The 21,802-nt window shown below is 46.5% G+C and overlaps 1 protein-coding gene across 21 annotated transcripts in view; it reads right to left on the bottom strand.

Annotated features, from left to right (window-relative positions):
- The window catches only part of KIAA1217, a 797,280-nt gene that overhangs the window by 267,514 nt on the left and 507,964 nt on the right, over window positions 1-21,802 (bottom strand). For 19 of the 21 annotated variants that reach the window (XM_084782818.1, XM_084782806.1, XM_084782795.1 and 16 more), the window contains one exon: window positions 16,731-17,014. In XM_084782818.1, coding sequence (XP_084638944.1) covers window positions 16,731-16,844 — 114 coding nt within the window. In that variant the 5' untranslated portion in view covers window positions 16,845-17,014. Of the gene's footprint in view, window positions 1-1,552; window positions 1,738-16,730; window positions 17,015-21,802 lie in introns of those variants that run through there. The other 2 variants (XM_084782798.1, XM_084782799.1) reach the window with 2 other exon arrangements.

The following is a 21,802-nucleotide window of genomic DNA, read 5'->3' as shown; positions in this document are numbered from 1 at the left end:
AGCGCAGGCAGTATTCATTTTGTAATATATGTATATATACATACACACACACACACATATGTCCTTGTTCCTTTGACAAACATGTTTTGTTGCTGCTTTGGAGTTATTTCATGATGAAATAATTTTCTTCTTTACATTCATTAGTACGAGAAACAATGCTGCATCTGCAGGCGTTTAATATGCATTTTCATTTATCCTCTGAGTCATAGATTGCTCATCTGTAAAGTCCAGGCCACGGACTCTACAAGTCTTTACTTGGCTGCTGTAATAACATGAAGAGACGGATAGAAAAGAAGAAAGAGGGAAAGTGGAACTCTTCGTAATCACAGGAGTGCCTCCTGCCTCCTACTTGAAAACAACCCATAAATGGGCGGCATCCACACAGCATGGTGACCAACCTGCACCCTCGCTGCAGGTGAAAACTGAGGCTTAAGGGTATGAGTTTACTTTCCCTAAGTCGCACAGCTAGTGCTTGAAGAAAGCAGGACTCAAGGGCCTTTGTCACCTTCTGAGCTAACCAGTAAAAACAAGTTAACCGAATGCCAACTCCAGGGCTAATCCACGCCCTCAGACTCCATGCTTACATATTCAAAACATCTGAAAGCCAATCACTTGCTCCTAGGCAGTTTTTGTCTCAGAAGGTCCCAAGTTCCCGTGTTCTGGGGATCTTGAGCCTGGGTTGTAGCCCAGTTCGTAGGAAAGAGACGACTGAATTTTCTCTCAGTTGTTTTTAAGAGGGCGAGCCTGACTAGTCACAGAACTGTTAACACCAGAGGACAATCACTTTCGGCGGCTACCCCAGGGGCTGCTAAAACATCCAATGGCTACAAAGCTATCCACCTGCCCCCACCACCAAACGGCCAGCCCTCTGTCCTGAGGCAAGCTTTCCAACGACCACCACTTCCCTCTTCCTTCATCTGTCCTCTTGCTAGTCACGACTAGTTTCTTAAAAGTCTACAAACTAATAACCCCAGCTTGGCTGGGTTTTTTTTCCCCCTAGTGCCCTGTTTATAAATCTAATTCCCAGATTCTTTCTGAGAGGTCCCGGCGATTTTATTTTTCATATTTTACAAAATGAAAACCCAGAATCACCTGAGTCTCGGCTTCAGATGCACACGTGAGTGCGCGCGCACAGACACACACACACACACACACACACACAGAGAGAGAGAGAGAGAGAGAGAGAGAGAGAGAGAGAGAGAGAGAGAGAGAGAGAGATCTGGAAACAGTCAACAAATGCATACAGGACCTCACTGCTCAGCCATCCTGTGAATCCCTCTCTACACAGCATTATTCATGGGCACAACCGACCCACACAGCGCATAACACATCACTCGTTTTTCAGCTCTATTTGAAAATCTCAGTTCATTCAACAACAACAAAGAGCCCCGAAGCTGGAGCACTGGGTGTGTGTGGGAAAGCCATGCTTATAGACCCCATACTTCCTGCCAAGAGTTCAATGCTCAGAGCAGACCACATCGTTTCCAAGTAATCTCCTGGCAGTACTTGCAGGGAAAAAAAACAAACAAGGCAAAAAAAGCCATGCATTTACCTGTACCTAGCACTCCACAGGTGAGGAGGCAACGGAAGGAGAAATCCTAGTTCATCTTCTGAAACTTTCCGTATCTAAAGGACTGTGGGGTCATCCTTCCTCGGTGCTATCAGGTAAACCCCCCTCCATGTCTCTGCTGTTTTCTTTGCAGTTTTTCCCAGTGAAACTCTCCTCATTTGCATAAAGCCTACTTGTAGCCTATAGGAAGCTTTGAGTAACTACTTGTTAAACTGGCTGTCTTGACATGCTCTTTCAAGCATGACATCATAGATCTCCATGGAAACCTTAACCCCACCTGCCTACATGCCAATGTTACCTGTCAAGCAAAGACTTAAACAATCATCCGAAATTGTTCATTAATGAAACCTTTTCAGAGAGGCTTGGGATCTTTGCACGGTGTAATTTGTGCTGTTGGCAGCAACGTAGGGGGAAAGAAAAAAAAAAAAAGAACCGGTGGCTTCGTTTTCAAAGCCTGAGCTGTTTTGCAGAAAACAATGATCAAAATTATAGGCATTCGTTAATCTGCCCCTCCCTGTCTAACAATGCACTTAATCAGTGAAAGAGGAAGAAAAAAAAATCACAGTGGCACATGAGTGCCTCTCTCTGCCGGGTAAAGTTACTTTGGAAAATCTTCAATCCACACTTGTAAGGCTTTCCCTGCTCTGCTCTCCCACCAACCCCCTACCTACTTTTAACCAGGAAAACTTGCGGAACAGGTTTCTTACCTGAGCACGTGTGTCTGCGTGCCTGTGCTGCTCGGTGCACTTCCCAGCAGCCGGTGGCTGCAGAGGTGGTAGGAGGAGGTGCAGAAAATTTTAACTCTTTCCTAGCACGCATATGCATGTCTGCCAAGTTTATGTAAATGACCGGATTGACACTGACCTTCTGTTTGGAGGAATGCTCTCTAAAAGGCATCCAAGCTTTCACGTGCCTCTGCAGTTTCACTATCTCAACTATTTTAAAATTTTAAGTTACTTCTCATTTTGTGTATGAGGGCTTTGCTTGTCTGTTTATATGTGTACTATGTGTGCGCTCCCCTGCCTGCCGAGTCCAGAAGACAGCATCAGATCCCCTGAAACTGGAGATAAAGGCAGCCGTGAGCTACAATTTAAGTGCTGGGAATGGATCCTGGGTCCTAGAAAAGACCAGAAAAATGTTCCAAACCTCCAGGCACCAGGAAGGTTTGCGTGAACCTGATCCAAATACACCAGTGTTTAGGGACCGTTATCAATGGCTGTGAGTTGCCACAGCATAAAGGACAACTTCAGTAGGACTGAGGAGTGAGACACAATGCCACGCTGCTGGCTGCTGGATGCTACCGTGCTGCTGGATGCTACCGTGCTCCGCACCTGGCAGCCAACTGCACCGGCCCTCGGAGGCCAGAGAGCAAGTGTGAACCTTATGCCATGCGAGGCTCACTCCATCCTCTGCACTGGCTTCAAAAACTCAGCACACTCTTTCCGTTAAGGAACAGAAAGAGCTCTGGATCCCATCCACTGACAATTCCAAGATCTGCTTTGCTCCATTCACAGATGGGAACCAACAACTAGCCGGGGTTTTATGCAGCGGCTCTGGTTGGAGCACTCCTGGGAGGCGAGGGTATTGTCGGAGATTCAATTACTGCCTCTGTGAGTTGAAAATACGTCCAGATGCAGCCTGAGAGCTGATGCTTTACTCAATGGGGGAACGATCAAGACGTGAGACAAACAAAAACAAGATAGAACCAGGTCTGGGTTTTATTTGGCGGAGTCTAAAGATGGGGTGGAGGCCCTGTTCAGATGAGGTTGTTCCTCATGGGTCCGTTAGAGAGGAGCGCATGGGTGTATCCAGCCGGCAGAGTGGTTATAACGGACCAAATCTGCCTTTGACTTGTTTTGGAAATGACAGTATCTCAGCTTTTGCTTACTCAAGTCAAGCTTGGAAAAGAAATTGAAGAAAAAAAATCAGCATGTGAAAGGCACATGGAAATAATTACAAAAGCCAGGATTAACCCATTCACAGGCAGGCAAGCAGAGGTAAGTGCTGGGGATGACATCATGACGGACTGTGGGAACCTTGGGCTGAGTTCCTGTGGGCTAGCTTCACGCCCCAGCAATCTAAGTAGTAAGCACATGTTGTGAAGGCTGGCACAGATGCCAAGCTTGACTCAAGGTGGCCTGGCCAGTAAGGACTTCTCTTACAGTCCCCGAATGAGGGAAACACAGAGCTTTCAACACGTTGACAATGGTATCATGATCTCACTAAACTAGTAATCAGGTTCAGGCATTAAACAAACAAACAAAAGTAGCCTGTCAGTGGTGGCACACACCTTTAATCCCAGCATTTGGGAGGCAGAGGCAGGCAGATCTTTGTGAGTTCGAGGCCAGCCTGGTCTACAAAGTGAGTCCAGGACAGCCAACGATACACAAAGAAATCCTCAAACAAAAACAAAAACAAAAACAAAAAACAAAAAACAAAAAGCTAATGGTTTCTATGAAAAATGTCTCCTACAGGCTTGTGTGTTTGAATGGGTACTGCCCAGCAGGTGGCGCTGTTTTGGGAGGCCTTGCCATCTTCAGGAGGTAGGGCCTAGCAGGGGGAAGCTGGTAACTGATGGAGGCTCTGGGCATGGTTCTAATGGTTATGCTTCAGCCTCCCTCCATATTCCTTCCTCTCCCTCCTTCCGGTCTCTGCCGGAATGCCAGGGAGCAGCCTCATGTTCAGCCACCATAGCTGCTCCAGCATGTATGTCTTGCCAACCGCGATGGCTTCAAACTATGAACAGAAATAAATCTTCCCTTCTCTTATGGGTTCTTATACGAGGTACTCATAGTAATGAGGAGGAAAGTGACTAATGTAATAGTCTGTTTTGTTTCTAAACTTAGTGACATCACAGGCATCTATAACTGACTCAAGAGAGCAAATACCATCCCTGAATTAATTTCAATAGATCTATGTTGAAACAGGCACAGAGAAGTGCACACTCAGAAATAAAGCCTCTGAAAAATGAAAGAGTACAAGTATCTAATAAAAAAAATTTCTTTTTTTTTTTTTTTTTTTTGAGACAGGGTTTCTCTGTGTAGCCCTGGCCTGGCCTGGACTCACTCGGTAAACCAGGCTAACCTTGAACTCACAGAGATCCGCCTGCCTCTGCCTCCTGAGTTCTGGGATTACAGGCATGCACCACCATGCCTGGCTCAAAGAAGTTTCTGACACATGACTTAGAAACTGTCGTTTAGGAAAAGGTACCTCGGTGATGCAAGAAGGTCTGTCATTCCCACTTTCCCTATAGGCAGGCCCAAAGTGGTCAGGTTGGATGGATCTCCACAGAAACAAGGTGTTAGAGTTACAGTATCAATCTGGTGGAGCCAAGACTTGACCCCAGAATGCACGTGCTTAACCAAAGGCTGCATTACCCCTAGCTTAATAAGTCCACTCCCCAGCAGGATGTGAAAATCCTGACTAAATTAAGCCAGGCCAAGTGGAGTTCTTCTAACTTGAAAATCCTTACTGTGGCTCCTCCAGACATCCTGAGTGGAAGAGATTCTCGGGCTTCAGGGACTGTCCAGCCAGGGAGAATCTTCAGATGGAAGAGTCCAGGGAGAGTGAGTCTAAGATGAGAGCAGCAACGGCGGCTAGGCAGAGGGAAGGCACTGACCTAGCTCTAGGCTGTCCGAAAGCCACCACGGACAGCACAGAACAGGGCTAATACTCGGAGCTCAGCACTCATAACCCCAGGGCCAACAGATCCCAGCGGTGAAGATAAGGCAAATAAATACCAGTCTCTAGAAATCTCTGCAACCTGGTCCAAAGGAAAACTAAGGGCCACTAAAAGAAGCAAGAGCATATTTTGTACGGCTGTCACCAGAAAGAAAACCAGCATTTGAATTTCTGAGGGAAATAGTGGAGTCATCCTTCATCCCAGCGGGCTTTGATCCTAACCGTTAATGGAGGCCGTTGATTCCTTTTAGAACTCACCCGTTCTCATTTTTACTACTGCTTAATGGCACTAGGGGGACAGTTCATTCTGTGTAGCCACTTGGCTGTGCTATGGTGCCCAGGTGTTCCATCAAACACCGGCCCAGGTTTGGCTGTGAGGAATTTCTCAGATGTGACTCACGTCAATCATTAGGGCGTGAGTAACGGCGACTACCCTCCGTGGTTCAATCAGCGGAAGGCTTAAGCGCAAAGGCTGAGCTTCGCTGAGGACAGAACTGAGAAAGAGTGTTCTGCTGTTTCTTCTCTTGCTCTGCGGATCCCTGACTGATGTATCTCCCAAGTTCAGGCTGCACGTGTGTGCCCTGGCTTTCTGGCATAGACTCCAGTTCTCAATGGCCACGAAGTGTCTAAGTCAATTTCACCTGCAGCCACCTCCTGCTGTTTCAAATACAGCTCGTCAAGGCCGAAAGCCAAGTGCTTGTCAAGCTCGGCTCAGCCTGAGCCACATGTAATCAGAGGTGAATAGACACATTCGTAACCAAATTAAAATGAAGAGTAATCATAGTCATGAACTCTCCTACTAAAATCCAGACTGACTCTGGGCATGGTGGGGCATGCCTAGAGTCTTAGCACTCAGCGGGCAGAAGCATAAAGGACTGCTGCACGCTTGAAGTCAGCCTGGTCTACAAAACAAGTCCCAGGCTAGCCAGGGCCACATAGAGAAACATTAGATTTCAACTCATTTGGGGCCGGTAAGATGGCTGAACAGAAGAAGATGTCTGATGCCAAAACTGGCCACCTGAGTTTGATCTACAGAATGTACACGGCATGTACACCATGGTTCATGTGCACACACATGCACACACACACACACACACACACACACACACTACATACACTCACACACACAATAAGCAAACAAACAAATAAAAATGAAAATATTAAAAATTAAACTTGGGGCTGAGGAGATGGCTCAGGGGTTAAGAGTATATGTGTTGCTCTTGCGGAGGACCTGGGTTCAGTTCTGAGTGCCCACACACTGGCTCACAGCCACCTGGCATTCCGGGTCCAGGCTATCCAATGCCCTCTTTCTTACATCCATGGGAAGCAGGCAAACACATGGTCCTAATACATACCTGCTGGTAAAACACACACACACACACACACACACACACACACACATTAAAAATTAAACCTATTTAAAGAAGTTATAAGGAACAAGATAATTATTGAAAACTAGGAAGAGATACTGTTCAAGGCAAAAGCTAAAAACAGTGAGAACAGATTACCCGAAAAGAAAAATGATTCTTGATTAAAAAAAAAATTTTTTTTTTTTTTGTTTAAATACACCTGAGGAAAAGCATGGGAGTGCTTGCTCTCCACTTAGCTTATATGACTCTACTGGTACTAACTGGAAGGAACATCCAGATGTTTCAAGGAGTGATGGGAGAAAGGATCAGGGAGGTGGGAGAAGTGCATGCTGGTCCTTGAGCTGTGTTGTTTCTCATACCTCTTATATTTAGCATGCTTTTGCACAGGGCAGGGTTCTGGTTCCACTGAAATATCTGAAAACAGAGAAGGGAAGGAACAAAGAAACAGAGTAGGAGGAAAAGAGGGTAGATGCAAAACACAAGAAAATCTCACCACACTCCCAGCACATCTGGGCTATCGGTTGGTTCCTCTTGCACCCTATTTCCAGTAGTTACCACACTTGCTCAGCCTTCAGCATCTAGGTGCTGGCTAAGGAGCTTTACTGACCTCCAATAGGAGCAACACCAAAAAATTCTTATGAAACCGAGTCATGCCATTTGTGCCTATTCTATTTGGGCAGAAGTACTTCTTTAGTGCAAGAATTGGGGCGAGGAAGAGCCTCTTGATGTTTGCCCCACACTCTCAGAAATCAAGCCTTCAGTTCAACATTCCATTCCATAGACCCAGAACATACAAGGATCACATTCAACTTCCCACAAAGACAGGCTGGTGGGTGGCCCTGGAAACCACAGATAAGGGAATTGGAAGGACAGACACAGAGCAGACCTACTAAGCCAAAGATAACTGACATGAGAATTGTAAGGTTGCAATAAGGCTGTGAGAGAAGAGGTCTGAGAGGCTGTAAAAAGATGCTTCCAAATGCTGTTCAAACCCAGGCTCCAGACCTGTTGTCCTGTCGTCTTCACCTCCCCTCCACCAACTCAATCCATCCCCATCAACAGATGAGGGGACGGTCATGTGTACTGTGTATGCCTGACTGCTGTGCTCTGGCTGCAGTCCAGATGTAGGTATTGTCATCTCTGTGAAGAATCTCCTGTGTCAATGTTGTGTAAAGGATGTTCTGAAGTTATCTCTGATTGGTTAATAAAAAGCTGATGAGCCACACTCGGGAGGCAGAGGCAAGTGGATTGCTGTGAGTTCTAGGCCAGCCTGGTCTACAAAGTGAGTCCAGGACAGCCGAGACTACACAGAGAGACCCTGTCTCGGGTAGGGCTAGGTGGAGCTGATGAGCCAATGTCTGGGGAGAGAGAACAGAAAGTGGGACTTCCAGTCTCTGGGGTTTCAGGTAGAGAGGGGAAAGAGGGAGAAGAAGGAAAGGGGGGAGGAGGGCCACATGAGGACAGGGAGATACTACAGAGGCAGCCAAGGTGACACTGAGGTGGCAAGGAACGGGCACATGGCTGACAAGTAGCAAGTGATTGGGTTAGAATAAGCTGCCCAGTTATAGTGCTTAAAGCTTGTTGAATAAATCTAATAGGTCTGTGTCAGTTATTTGGGAGCTAGGGCAGGCATTAGAGAAGGCCCTGACTAATACCATATTCAACACACCGTGATATCATTTCTGTCCTTGATTATTATTGCTTCTTTTCCTTTCTTTCATTTTTAGTGTGTAGTATCTGTGAGTGTGTTTGTGAGTGCATGTTGGGGGTTTGTGCACATGTATATGCATGCACATGTAAAAGCTAGAAGTTGATGTTGGGTAGTTTCTGGTTTTTTGTTTTTGAGACAGAGTTTCTCTGTGTAGCCTTGGCTGTCCTGTACTCACTTTGTAGACCAGGCTGGCCTCGAACTCACAAAGATCCACCAGCCTCTACCTCCCAAGTGCTGGGAATTATAGGTGACCTTATCTATCTACTGAATAAAACTAACTGGCCAGCGAACGAGCATCCTCCCATCTCTGAGACAGCAACCCGAGGCCACAGCCTTGTTATAGATTCTGCCAGCACACTTTGCTTTCTGTGTGGTTTCAGGGGACCTAAACTCAGGTTTTCAAGCCTGCATAGCAGGCACATCACCAACTCAGCCGTTTCCCAGCTCTGTTTCCCAGTTCTCTCATCTCTAAATGGTTCCAAGCATCATGGATGGATGACACAGACTCCACGGTGACCTCCTGAAGGGCCACCTACAGGCTGGGTAATGGAATGAGACCTGAGAACAGGTTTTTCCTCTTTCTGTGCTGGGAATGCGGCTGAGACAGGGTCTCTATGTAGCTCTGGCTGTCTTGGAACTATGTAGACCAGGCTAGACTCATGCCTGTCTCTGCCTCCCAAATGCTGGGATTAAAGGTGTGCGTCACCCTTCCTAGGTCTGGGACCAGGTCTTGGATCTACTTCCGCTGAACCTGTGACAGCTCCTTTTTGTACTTTTGTCCTCCTGCAGTCTGTCACTGTTCTCATTTTCCTCCCTAATGTCGGGTGTGTCAATATGTACTTCTGGTTCCATTCCAGACCGTGGCTGTCACCCTGGACCTTATCACTGTTGATCCTTCTAAACATGGAGGCTGCTACCAAGCCAGTTGCATCATCCCTCTCACATAGCAGTGAAAGGTCATTATTTATTTATTTATTTATTTATTTATTTATTTATTTAGGTTTTTTGAGACAGGGTTTCTCTATGTTATCTTGGCTGTCCTGGACTCGCTTTGTAGACCAGGCTGGCCTCAAACTCACAGCGATCCTCCTGCCTCTGCCTCCTGAGCGCTGGGATTAAAGGCATGTGCCCACCACGCCCAGTTAGAAAGGTCATTTTTTAAGCTTTGCCTTTACTCTGATTCCACACCATGGCCCAGGTCTGTGATCCCACACTCTTCTGCTGGCATTCAGGCTTCGCTAGCACAGCCCAGCTTCGCTCTCCTTGTACCCACTGACATTCTTCTCCCAAGTCCACTTCCACCTTTCTTAGGCTGGCCACCGGGCGCCACCTCCACTCCTGGCTCAACATCATCATCTCTCTGGTTCTCCTTACTCCAGAAGGATGCCTTCCAGTTCTGGTCCTGGCCACAGGTGAGGCTTTGGGGCTACAGCGGCTAAACAGGAAAGCCAAACTTCCTCATCCTTCTCATCCCCAGATTTCCCTCCTGACTATCCCCTCTATGCTGTGATCTCCTGTGAGCTTCTGAGATGAGCGGCGCCATTTGCAAACAATTTTTTTTTTTTTTTGTACATTGCTGGATTTTTTTTTTTTTTTGTACATTGCTGGATTTTTTTTTTTTTTTGTACATTGCTGGATATTAAACTTCACTCAGGGCACTCTGCCCCTGAGAAACATCCCAACCCCAATACTGAATGCTCACTTCCCACCCGTGGTGCCTTGAATAAGAATGGCCCCAAATAGGCTCAGGGATTTGAATGCTTGGTCACTATTTGCAAGGATTAGGAGGTGTGGCCTCGTTAAAGGAAGTGTCGTTGGAGGCAGGCTTAGTGTGTTTCTTTAATTTTTCGAAACAAGGTTTCTCTGTGTAGCCCTGGCTGTCCTGGACTCACTTTGCAGACCAGGCTGGCCTTGAACTCACTACGATCTGCCTGCCTCTGCCTCTTGAGTGCTGGGATTAAAGGTGTGCACCACCATGCCCTGGCCTGCTTGGTGGGTTTCAAAAGCCCAAGCCAGGCCCTGTGGCTTTCTACTGTCCTGCTACTTGCAGATGCAGAGGTAGAGCTCTCAGCTACTTCTCCAGCACTGTGTCTGCCTGCCTGTGTGCCACCTTTCTCTCTGCATGACAGTAGACTAAACCTCTGAAGCCTTAAGCAAGCCCTGGTTAAATACTTTGCTTTAGAAGACTTGCCATGGTCGTGGTGTCTCTTCACAGCAACAGAATATTGACTAAAACACGACCCAAGATTCATTCACCGTGTTTATTAGCATAGTCAAAAATCAGAGACCAGTCGTTTTATTTTTGATAACCAGGAATTTTTTCCCCAATTTGAAATTTCTTACCTCTCCCAAAATAGTTGTCAACAGACTGGGTGCTGGGCTGGATGACTGAAATTTAGAATTTTTGTAACTATTGCTGCCTCTTCTTTACCAAAAGGCGTTTTCAGATGTGGATCCAGTACTGCAATGGGGATAAATTACCCTACGCATCCTCACTACCATAGCACTGTTTGCCTGGTCTATGATTAAGAAAAAGCCCCAAAGAGATGCTCGACTCACCTACAATCATGCATCCAACAGTGTCTTCAGCATCTACAAACTCACAACGGACCCCAAAGTTCACACTTTTCCCACTTAAAAACAAAACAAAACAAAACAAAAAAAACAAAACAAAAAAAAAACCCCAACCTTCTCTTGGCAGGTGGATGCTGGGATTTGTCCTTTGTGTACAATGGCAAGTCGGTGTTCACTGTGTCTGCCCATAATAATTAGCCATATGACTGAATGACTCCAAAACAGATGGACAGATGAGCAAATAAGGCAAGGAGCAGCCCAGACCAGCAACAAACAGGAAGGCAACCCAGCGTTTGTGAATCAGTGTGTACTTAAGCTCCAGACTCAGCCATGTTGGTCTTTCTTAGAGCCCTTGATCTCAAGATTCTCTATCGCCTTTGCTGGTGATTCTCTCTAGGCTCTGTTGCTGATGACTGCTGCCTGACATTGAGTAGCTATACTTTGGTTCTGGCTTTCCCTTTTCCTCTTACTTCCCGCCTGCTCCACTGAACTCCTCAACAGTGGAGTTTCACTGAACTCTTAACGTAGGGCTGCTCCCAAGATGCTCTCTCTTGTCCTCTTATGACACTAATTAAAAGGAGAGCTAGTGGCACCCAATTAAGTAGGGATCAAAAGTCACACGTTCAAAGTGATCTCTAGTTAGTATTCCTTTTCTCTCTCTCTATCTTGTTCAGTCAATAGGAAATGGAATTGTTTTTGTTTATTTGTTTTTTTTTTTTTGTTTATTAGCAAAATTGCAACCTGTGAGTTTTTTGCCTTTTCATTTCTTCCTCCTCTTCTCCTTCTCCTCCTCCACCTTCTTCCTCTCCTCCTCCTCCTCCTCCTCCCTGCTCTATTCACGTGAGACCAGTGGTTACTGTCAGGTGTTGTCCACTAAAACTCTTCATTTTCTATTTTGGGTCAGGGTCTCTCTTAAGTCTAAAGGAGCTTGCTGATTTGGCTAGGCTGGATAGCCACCAAGCCACAAAGATCTCTCTGTCTCCTGGGACTACAGGCATGTGTGTTGCCACACCAGGCTTTTTATATGGATGTCCAGGAGCCTAAATTCAGGGCCTCATGCTTGCAAACGTCTATAATCATAGTACTCCGGGACAGGCTGGGAGAGTTGCCCAGAAGCTTGCCTCAACAAGGTGAAGGTGAGAACCTGTTCTTCCCAGTTGCCGTGGTACTCCCACACATGTACTCACACACTCACGTGGCTTCACGTGTATACACACACACACACATACACACACACACACACAAATAAGTAAATAAATAAGTAGCTTTTGGAAAAGGCCTAAATGTGGAGGGAGGCAGTAATGGATGCAGCCACTCTTATACAAATAAGTATTATGCAAAAATGCATATTTTGAGGACTTTAGGGGACATTGAGGTAATCTCCCAGCTTTTCAGTAATTGCGAATCAAGAAAACACATTCATATTTTTAAAAACTCAAATGTAGGGCCAGGGAGACGACCCATTTGGTAAAGGCTCTTGCCACTCAAATCCTGACAAACTAAATTCTATACCAGGAACCCATAAAGACATAGGAAATGAATAACTCTACAAAGTTGATTTCTGTCCTCCACACTTGTAGACACACACACACACACACACACACACACACACACACACACACACAACACTACTAAATTTTAAAAAATTAAACCTAAATTTAAAAGTCTCTACTAGGAATATTCCAGTCCTTACTCCAAGACTACGAAGCAGGGGCACGCTGTTTTCTCATTGTGTTTGGTACCAAGGAGTTAGATGACGCCTAGATCTTCCTATTTCCAGGCTACGATGCACATGCCAGATGCATCATTTCTGACTTGGTATTCTGTTTCTGTCAACCATGTTGGGGAGGCGGCCAGGAACACAGCCCACAAGGAATAGCTGGTATTTGGGTCTGGAGATGTGCATCAGATGGTGTTATTTGACTTTCTCCAAAGCGGGGGTGGAGGGGTGAATCTACAGGCAGAAGGTCTGAGAAGAGCAAAGGGCAGCAGGGAAAGTACAAGTGGGTAGTGGGAGACAAGGGATGCAGAAGATGAGGTGGTTTTGATAGATATTCCCCAAGTCCCACCAAGGTTTCTCTGGTGTCTACCACACTGGTTGGGATGGACCCGCAGAACCTTGGCAGACTGGGTGCACACTCATGTGCCCTCCAAAATCTGCCCCCTCATAGACCATCAGCACAGAATACAAGAGACAGATCATGGCATCTGTTCAGCCTCAGGAGAGAGTAGCTGCCTAACCATCTCACACCTGCAGCTGCGGATCTCCCTTCCCAGGCACCACAGACTGTTCTCTTCTCTGTCCTTATCTCCGTCTCCTTCAAATGTAGCACCCCTAAATGTACAAGCCCTGGGCCTGGCATGGTGCCTTGGGAGGCAGACGGGGATCCTTGTGAGTTCAAGACCAGCCTGGTTATATAAGGGGTTCTAGGCTAGCCAGGACTATCTATATAGAGAGACTCTGTCTATGAAACAACCAACCAAGAATAAAACCCAAACTTACAGGCCATGATCTTTACCATTTGGGATAGTGGAGTGCACAAGGATTCTGAGTTCACATTTCTTCTGGTTCAAGTCCCAACTTTCCCTAATTTAATTGTAACTGAGTTTCTGTTACTTCCATACAACTAGCTTTGCATCAAATATACTGCTTCCCAAAACAGCAAGAACGCACAAATCCTATTGCTCAAATACACATCGATGCTGACAAGCCTGGATCAAAGAAAAGGGAGCCCACCTGAAGCACACAGGCGTGGGTCATCAGCCCATCTTTACACCAGTGAGGTTTCCCACCTCCTCTCTGCAGTTCACAGACCGTCCTTGCGCAATGTGAAGGGGGGAAAAAGGCAAGTGTGGAAAAGAAAGCACATTTCACACACAGCCCTAGGCATCTGACAGAATCCTCAGAGCACACTCCACTTATGGGAGAAACAGAAAAAAAGATGAACTACAAACTGAAACTGTCCCAGCTGATGCCACGCCCCGTCTCTACGGATAATCAAAAGCCCAGGGACTTAGGCAGAACTTTGGCAAGACAGCAGACTGAAGAAGACACTGAGCATCTCTAGGTACCTGGAGTCTGCATGGAGTGCCCCCCCACCCCCACCCCCCATCCCCCCACCCCCACCCCACCCCCACCCCCCATCCCCCCACCCCCACCCCACCCCACTCCCACCCCCCACTCCCACCCCCGGTCCACTTAGGAGAATGGCTAAGTGGTCTGCTTCCTCCACCACAGTCTCCAGCCTCAAAGGTCAATCTGATAACAGGCCAGAGAGGGCCACCGAGGAAGCCTCACGTCTCCTGTCACCCAAAACCTGCTCAGTCTGCTAAAAAGTAATTGCACACAGCCCAGGAACAGTAACACCCTGTGCCGCAGTTGGGCGATATCTTTGGGGCCTGTCAAGATAACCAGAGAAAACAGGGAGCTGAAGACAGCAAAGAGCCGAGGACCCAAAGGAAAACACCTGTGATTTGTAAGAAAGAAGCAGAAAGAGCAGCAGCAGGAAGCCTGGTGTCAGCGTGAAGAAAAGAGGCTTGTGACAAGTCTATTTTAAGCCTATTTCACCTTGATATGGTCTTACGGACTTTTGCATTCATTCATTCACTCCTTCATTCATTCACTCATTCATTCATTCACTTATTCATTCCTTCACTGTGCCAAGCACCGAAGTGCTCGCAGGATGGATTATAGTTGCACATATCTTACGCAGGAAACAATATCCTTCACAGCCTGTGCATTAGATGATGCATCTTGGTTAAAACGAAAGTGTATTTTTGGAGCGCTGCACGATATGTGAGCCTTCTTCTAGAGTCAGGCTTCCTGTTCTCTTGTTATGCTGGTTAGGAAGACAGTGCTCTCGGCTCTCACATTAAAACTTTTCAGTGGCTAAGCTGGAGACCAGAAAGAACTAAGTAGCAAGAACACTGGCCTGTCTTTTCACTGGGGACCCCAAGTTCATCTTCATCATTAAAAAAGTGAGCTGAGAAGTCTGGAAAGATTGCTTTTGGAGAGGACCCAGGTTTGGTTTCCAGCATCCACGCAGCAGCTCACAGGTGCCCTCTTCTGGCCTGTGTGAGAACCTGCACGTAGGCAGTGCACATAAACTCAGGCACACATACCAGCACACAAATATAATAATAATAATAATAATAATAATAATAATAATAATAATAATAATAATAATAATAGGCTGGGCATGGTGGTTCATGCCTTTAATCCTAGCTCTAGGGAAGCAGAGATGGGCAGAATTCTGTATGTCTGAGGCCAGTCTAGTCTATAGAGAGAGTTCAAAACCAGCCAGAACTATACAGTGGGGGCCATCTCAAATAGACAAAGAGCAAAATAACAATAAATGATATTAATACTGCTAATAAGCAAATAGGGTTTTGAGACAGAGTTTCTCTGTGTAGCCCTTGCTGTCATGGAATTCACTCTGTAGATCCAGCTGGCCTCGAACTCAGACATCCACCTGCCTCTGCTTCTCCAGCACTGGGACAAAAGGTGAAAGGAAAGGAATCAGTTCAGGACCTCTAAGACCAAGTTCTCAGCACAAAGGGGATTTATTTGCCCGAGGGGGACAGAGGACAGGAAATAAGAGACAAAGCAGGAGACAGAGAAAAAGAGAAAAGGTATTTGTCCCTGGGAACAAAGGACTGCCCCTGAATAGAGAGAGACAGATATAGCCTATGGGCAAATGGCAGTTTATAAAGGGAAAAGGAAAAACCCTATGTTAGGGCGGGATGTTTAACTTTAATTGGCCATGTTAATTAGGTGAGCCAAAGGGCGGCTTTTGATTGCTGGACTTCAAGACTTTGCTAGCTGGACCTTGGTGGTCAGCCTCAGGAAGAGAAGTAGCCAAATAAGGGACTAGACCTTGGTGGCTAGCTTTAGGACACAACCTAACAGTTTTTTAGCAAGGCCTGTCAGAGCCATGGTTGCCATGCTCATGTGGGCTAGATAAATATGAATACCCCTTCATTATGTATCTTTAAAATAATTTAGAAACTCTTCAGCCATCCCAAAAGAGCTTGGGTAGCCTGCCCGGGTTTGCACTGCCACTCAGTCCTGCTGCTTACCAACTAGTGACCATAAGCCAAGGGATTTGCAAACCCAGGCTTCCATTTCTACCCCTGGGAGTTGGGGGGAAGCATGGAACCTTTACGGTTGTGTGACAGACTGCCGGGTGCCAAGTCTCAGGAGGAAGAAGTACTCAAGAGAGAAGGACAAGATCGCCCAGAGGTGTGCTTGCCACGCTCGACCTGGCCAGGGTCCCTTCAAAAGGTGTGTGCTACCACTGCCCAGAATAAACAAATCTTAAGAAAGAAAGAAGGAAGGAATGGAGGGGGGTGGGGGGCAGGGGGTAGGGGGGTAGGGGGTGGGGGAGACACGACAATACATGAGCTGTGTGGGGATGTTTTCCTAGCATAAGCAAAGCCTGGGTCTGATTTTTAACGCTACAACAACAACACGTCAGACTGAGTGGGCTGGAGGGACAGCCCAGCAACTCACGCATGCCTGTGACGTCAGCTCCCAGAGGGGCACAGAGTAGAGAATCACTTGGCCTCGTTGCTTGCCAGTCAAGCTCCAGGTTCAGGAAGAGAGATGCCCTCAAGTTAAGTGCAGACAGATAGATGAGGTCAGCTGACGCCCCCTTCTGGCCTCTCTGCTCACGTACAGGTTTGCATCTACACATACATGTTGCTACGTACACACCCACACAGACACTTATATGTACACACACATAAATAAACGTATACAATTTTAGAAATATATATTTCTTAGAGGAATGAGCAAGGCAGGGAGAGGTGACTGTGTTCCTACCTGGTCCCTCAGCCTCTCCTGGTGGCCCATGATTGCTGTGGCATGGTGAGGGTACTTCTGTTTTAGATGCTCCAGGAACGCCTCTCTCTTCCTATCCATCTCAGGCGTTTGCATTCCCAGGATCTCCTTGGAACTTCGGGGCCCACCTAGAGTGTGTCTCCTTGGGATATTTCGGGCAGGCTTGGAAACCTGAGCCCGGGAGTTTCCATTAGACAGGCGTTCCTTGGGCCTGCGGCATGCTGCATCTTCCAGGGATGTTACCTGAAGATTGCTTCTCCCTTGTTCTGCAAGATGAAGAACAAAAGTGCAGTTGAGGGTTTGTGGTAGTTGCTACAGAATCAATGTAACTTATTTTTGTTGTTGTTGTTATAGTTTTTTTTTTTTTTAAGCAAGGATGGGGGCAAAAAAACCCTACAATTAGAAAAAAAATTGAGAAAAATGTACTTTAGATGCTGTAGTAAAAAAAAATTTTTTTTCTTTCTGTAATAAGTTTGTTACAAAGGAGAAAGTTTGGAGAGACAGGTTGTTTACAAGTAACTGGGCTACCCCTGGGTCTGTAATTAGGGCAGAGTCAACCCCAGTAATCCAGGCAATTTGTATACTTGTCATTATAGTCTCAACCTACTAATAGGACTTTTAAATGTTTATAATCTGAAGATGGTTCTGACCCCTGTGGTTCAGCATCAAGGAGAAAACCAGCTACATAAGCCTCAGAAGATCTCTCGCGCCTAGAAAGTTCCATGTCGCCGTTACCCTAGGCCAGGCAAGGGGAATGTCACGCGAGGTAATAGTTGGGGAGCAATAAAGTGAAGGTTCGGCCACATTTTCCCTGAAATGACTTCATCTAAAACACACTGAGCAAGGGAGGAGTCATGAGTATGTTCTGGTGGCTTTGACCTAGGGAGACTGCTTCCAAGCCGGCCTCTCAGGTCGGTTAACTTCTCCCTAGAACAAACCCGCTAAGACGTGGAAGGTTAATGGTTGGGATCAGAGCACATGAGGATCCTCCTCTCCTTCTTTATTTTGTTTTTTGTTTGTTTGTTTGTTTCTGCTTTCTAAGATGGGGATGAAAGCAGAAAACACAGAGAAGCTACAAAGATTCAAGAACACAACCTTGGTCTTTTGTTTGTTTCTGTTTTGTTTTTGGTTGGTTGGTTGGTTTTTGTTTTGTTTTATTTATTTGAGACAGGGACTCACTCTGTAGCCCTGACAGACCTGGAGATTGCTATGTTGGCCAGGCTGGCCTTGAACTCACAGAGTTCCTCTTGCTGAGTGTGCTGCCACCACACCCAGTCCTCAGGTCTCTCTAGAAAAGGCAGAATAGGCTTGGAGCGTAAAGGCACATCACAAGCCTAATGATGTGAGTTCAAGCCCTGGCACCCACTCAGGAGAAGAAGAAAACCAACACCTGCAAGTTGTGCCTGACTTCTCCAGGCACATGTGCACCCCACCCTCTATAATAGTAATAATAATTTTTTAAAAAGCAACGAGTGTCCAGAATGTGGGTCTAAACCAGCTCCCTAAAAGCAAGGGCACCAACACGCTAACACGGTTACCTTCTCTTTGCCTGGAAACTTCTGCATACAGAGCTCAAAGTGCAGACCCCTCTGGCAAGGGACGGAAAATATTTTCATCTCTGGGTAATTTTTTTTTTTTTGTTCTTGTCTTCCAAAGCTCCCTGTGTACCCTGAGAACAACTCTTCTTGTGTGCCCACTTCTCACTACTTGGCTCATTACAACATCCCCATCAGACACTGATGAACGAAGGGAAGAAAACAGCCTAATTAGTTACTCTTAGCTCTCACTACTTTTAAGCTTAAAGACGGAGAAGACAGATGCTTTGGTTAAAAAGATTTTGAGAGATTATTTATTTGGTAATAATAACTTTATTAAGCAATAAAAATTTGCATCACGGCTTCTTTTTTTAAAGCATCTCTTCCCTAATAATACAGGAGTCACAGAGTCTATTACATGGAGTGAAACCGGGCTGGGGCCATAGCTTAGAGGTCAAATTCTTGCCCAGGATGTGCAAAGTTGCAGGTGAGAGCCACAGCACCATCAGGAAAAAAACAAAGGTAATATCTCAGGCTGATAAGCACATATGCGTGAAGACACATAGCTTCTTTGTGTGTGTATGTGTGTGTGTGTGTGTGTGTGTGTGTGTGTGTTGTACATGTATTTTGTATTAGCCAAAACTGCTGTGTGCATGACAGACCCCTGTGGCTTTTCAAGACTGTTGTCAACAATATCAAAATAGTCCATGAAAAAATTATCCAGGACAGGCAGATTACTGAACTAGTCTGAAACCCTGGGAAGGTTATTTCCTCACATGGGCAGTAAGCACATACCTCTACATTCAGCCCCGTGGATCAATAAATGGCGTGTAAGCAGTCAGACAGGCAGGAGGAAGACACCGTCTTCTGAGCTAATAGACCTTCAGCAACTGACCTCCATCCAGGGACCGTTAGAGCTGGTCAAGACAGCTGCAACAGCCTTGAAGTAAATTGGGGAACCAGCGAGACGTAGGGTCTTGGAAGTCACTGTCAATCTCCAGTCAGCATTAACCTTTAGTCATCCCACTTACTGGATTTAAACTTACCCTTTCCTGATACATTTCATGGAGAAAGCTGAATCAACTTTATGCTGTTTTTCTAGTTCTTTCCTATTCTTTTTGTTTGTTTGTTTGTTTGCTTGCTTTTTTTGAGCTAGGATTTCTCTGGGTAGCCTTGTCTATCTTAGACTCACTCTGTAGACCAGGCTGGCCTTGAACTCACAGAGATCCGCCTGCCTCTACTTCCCTAGTGTTGGGATTAAAGGCGTGAGCCACCACGCCCAGTTTCTTTCTCCTTCTTGTGGATTTTTAAATAATGTCTCCTAACAAGGCTGAATGTGATGTAGGAAAAGGGATGAAAACGGTAGGAGCAGTTAGCACGAAGGGAGGCTCATGCAGGCCACCTGGCAGGCACAGCAACCTTTATCTCATCACCCTCATCCACTGCGCCATCAGTCCCATCTGCCTCCACCCCAGCACCGGGCACCACCAACTTAACTACCCAATGCTGCCCACCCAAAGCCACCTCAAACTCTTCACAGGCACTTAGGCCTTTTCCTCTGCTCTCGGAACCTGTCAGCCCCACACCTGAAGGAGAAATGAAACCTGGACCATTTCAACCGTATGGAGAGAATTAAGGCCTTTTAGCTGAGCTTAAAACCCAAAGAGGGTAGTGGGGAAATGTCTCAGCAGTTAAGAGCACTGTCTGTTCTTCCAGAGGTCCTGAGTTCATTTCCCAGCAACCACATGGTGGTTCACAACCATCTATAATGTGATCTAACGCCCTCTTCTGGCCTGCAGGTATACATGCAGGAGGAGCACTGTATATATAATAAATAACTAAAAACAAAAACAGAAAAAAACCAAGGAGAAGGGGCATGCATAAACAAGAGAAGGGACAGGCCAAGTCCCTTTTGCCACAGTTCCTACAGTCATGGTGTCAGACCCAAGTGGACCAATTCCTCATTGTCTGTATGAGTGAAGAAAAGAGCAAGTGTAGAACCCTCAGGCTGCCAAACAGAAGGGCAGTTAGTTCTGTTTCTTGTTTGGAAAGAGCTTTGGTGCTAACATGTAAATATGGGTGTGTCCGGTTGTTTGCTATTCTGGGAATCCTTGTCTAACAAAGTAGAGAAGTAGGCTGAAGACAAGGCCTGGGCAAAGCTGAAAGGCAGCCCTGTTTCCTCTTCCTGCCCCTCCCAGGCTCTTCCAGGGAGCCCACTTCCAACAGGGCAAAGAGCAAACCAGAGCTTCCAATGGAAAACCAACCTTCAATGTGGGGAGGAGGAGGAAGGCAGGCATGCCATGCAGCTGCTCTGCAGAGACCCAGGGGGGCTGCAGCTGGGATGTGTGCGCATCCTGGACATGAAAAGAAGGGAGGGGTCCCCGGGAGGGTAAATACAAAAAGGCAGAGGGTTCTAGAGAGGCAAGCATTCTAACGTGGCCATCCGTACCGCAAGCTGTGCAGACCAGCAGCTGCTGGGCTGTGGGGACTGGTGACTTTGCCATGCTGGGTTATCCTCGCTGAGTCAGATGACAAAGCAAGGGGCTCATGGGCTTTGCATCATTGGTGCACTGCAGGGAACCAGCAGTAGTGCAGCCATCTTAAGGGGATGTTTCTGTTGTTTTATTTTATCTTATCTGCTTTGAAATTTATTTTTTGTGCTGAGAATTAAACCCAGAATCTTGTACACACGTGTGCTAAACATGGACTCTACCACTGAATTATACTTTGCTGAGAATTTATTCCCCGGTCAAGAATAGGGAGTCCAGTGGCTCACACCTATAATTCCAACACTGAGGTCAAAGCTAGCCTAGGTGACATGGGGAATTCCAGGACAGCTAGGACTACTGTATAATAGAGCACAAAGTCTTGTCCCAAATAACCAATGATATGTAGAGTATTGGATGTGTGTGTGTGTGTGTGTGTGTGTGTGTGTGTATGTGCGTGCGCACGTGCACACTCATGAATTCTGTTAGACTAGCTGGTAAGCAAACCCTGGAAACCATCTTGCCTCTCCCCCTCCCAATGCTGAGATTATAGGCAAGAGCCACGACACTTAGCTTTTTACATGAGTTCCGAGGATCCAAAATGAGGTCCTTGTGCTTTTGGATCAAGCACTGTACCCAGGAACCCACATCTAGCTCCTGCTTGACAGCCCCAGTGCCCCCCTGAACCCCTACATCCCCTCAGGGTTTCTCTGTATAGCCTTGTCTGTCCCGGAACGCTGTAGACCAGACTGGCCTCAGAGATCCACTTGCCTATGCCTCCTGAGAGCTGGGATTAAAGGCCTGTGCCACCACTGCCTGGCTCTCCTCACTTTATAGCAGTTAGCTAAGGCGTTGTTTTTAAGACAGCATCCACGTAGCCGAGACCAGACTCAAACTTGCTGTCTACTTGTTTCAACTCTCCAAAATTCAAGGATTACAGCCAGTGTGACACCACAGTAGACAAGACAGAGCTTTCTGAGCTTACCAAAGAGTCCTTGTCTTTAGGGAGTTGCTGCCTAGGTACCATGCCTTT

The sequence above is a fragment of the Acomys minous genome (assembly GCF_964271855.1).
Source record: "Acomys minous genome assembly, chromosome: 5".
Taxonomy (NCBI): Eukaryota; Metazoa; Chordata; class Mammalia; order Rodentia; family Muridae; genus Acomys; species Acomys minous.
The sequence above is the reverse complement of the archived record's forward strand: the minus strand, read 5'-3'. Positions and strand labels throughout refer to the sequence as shown.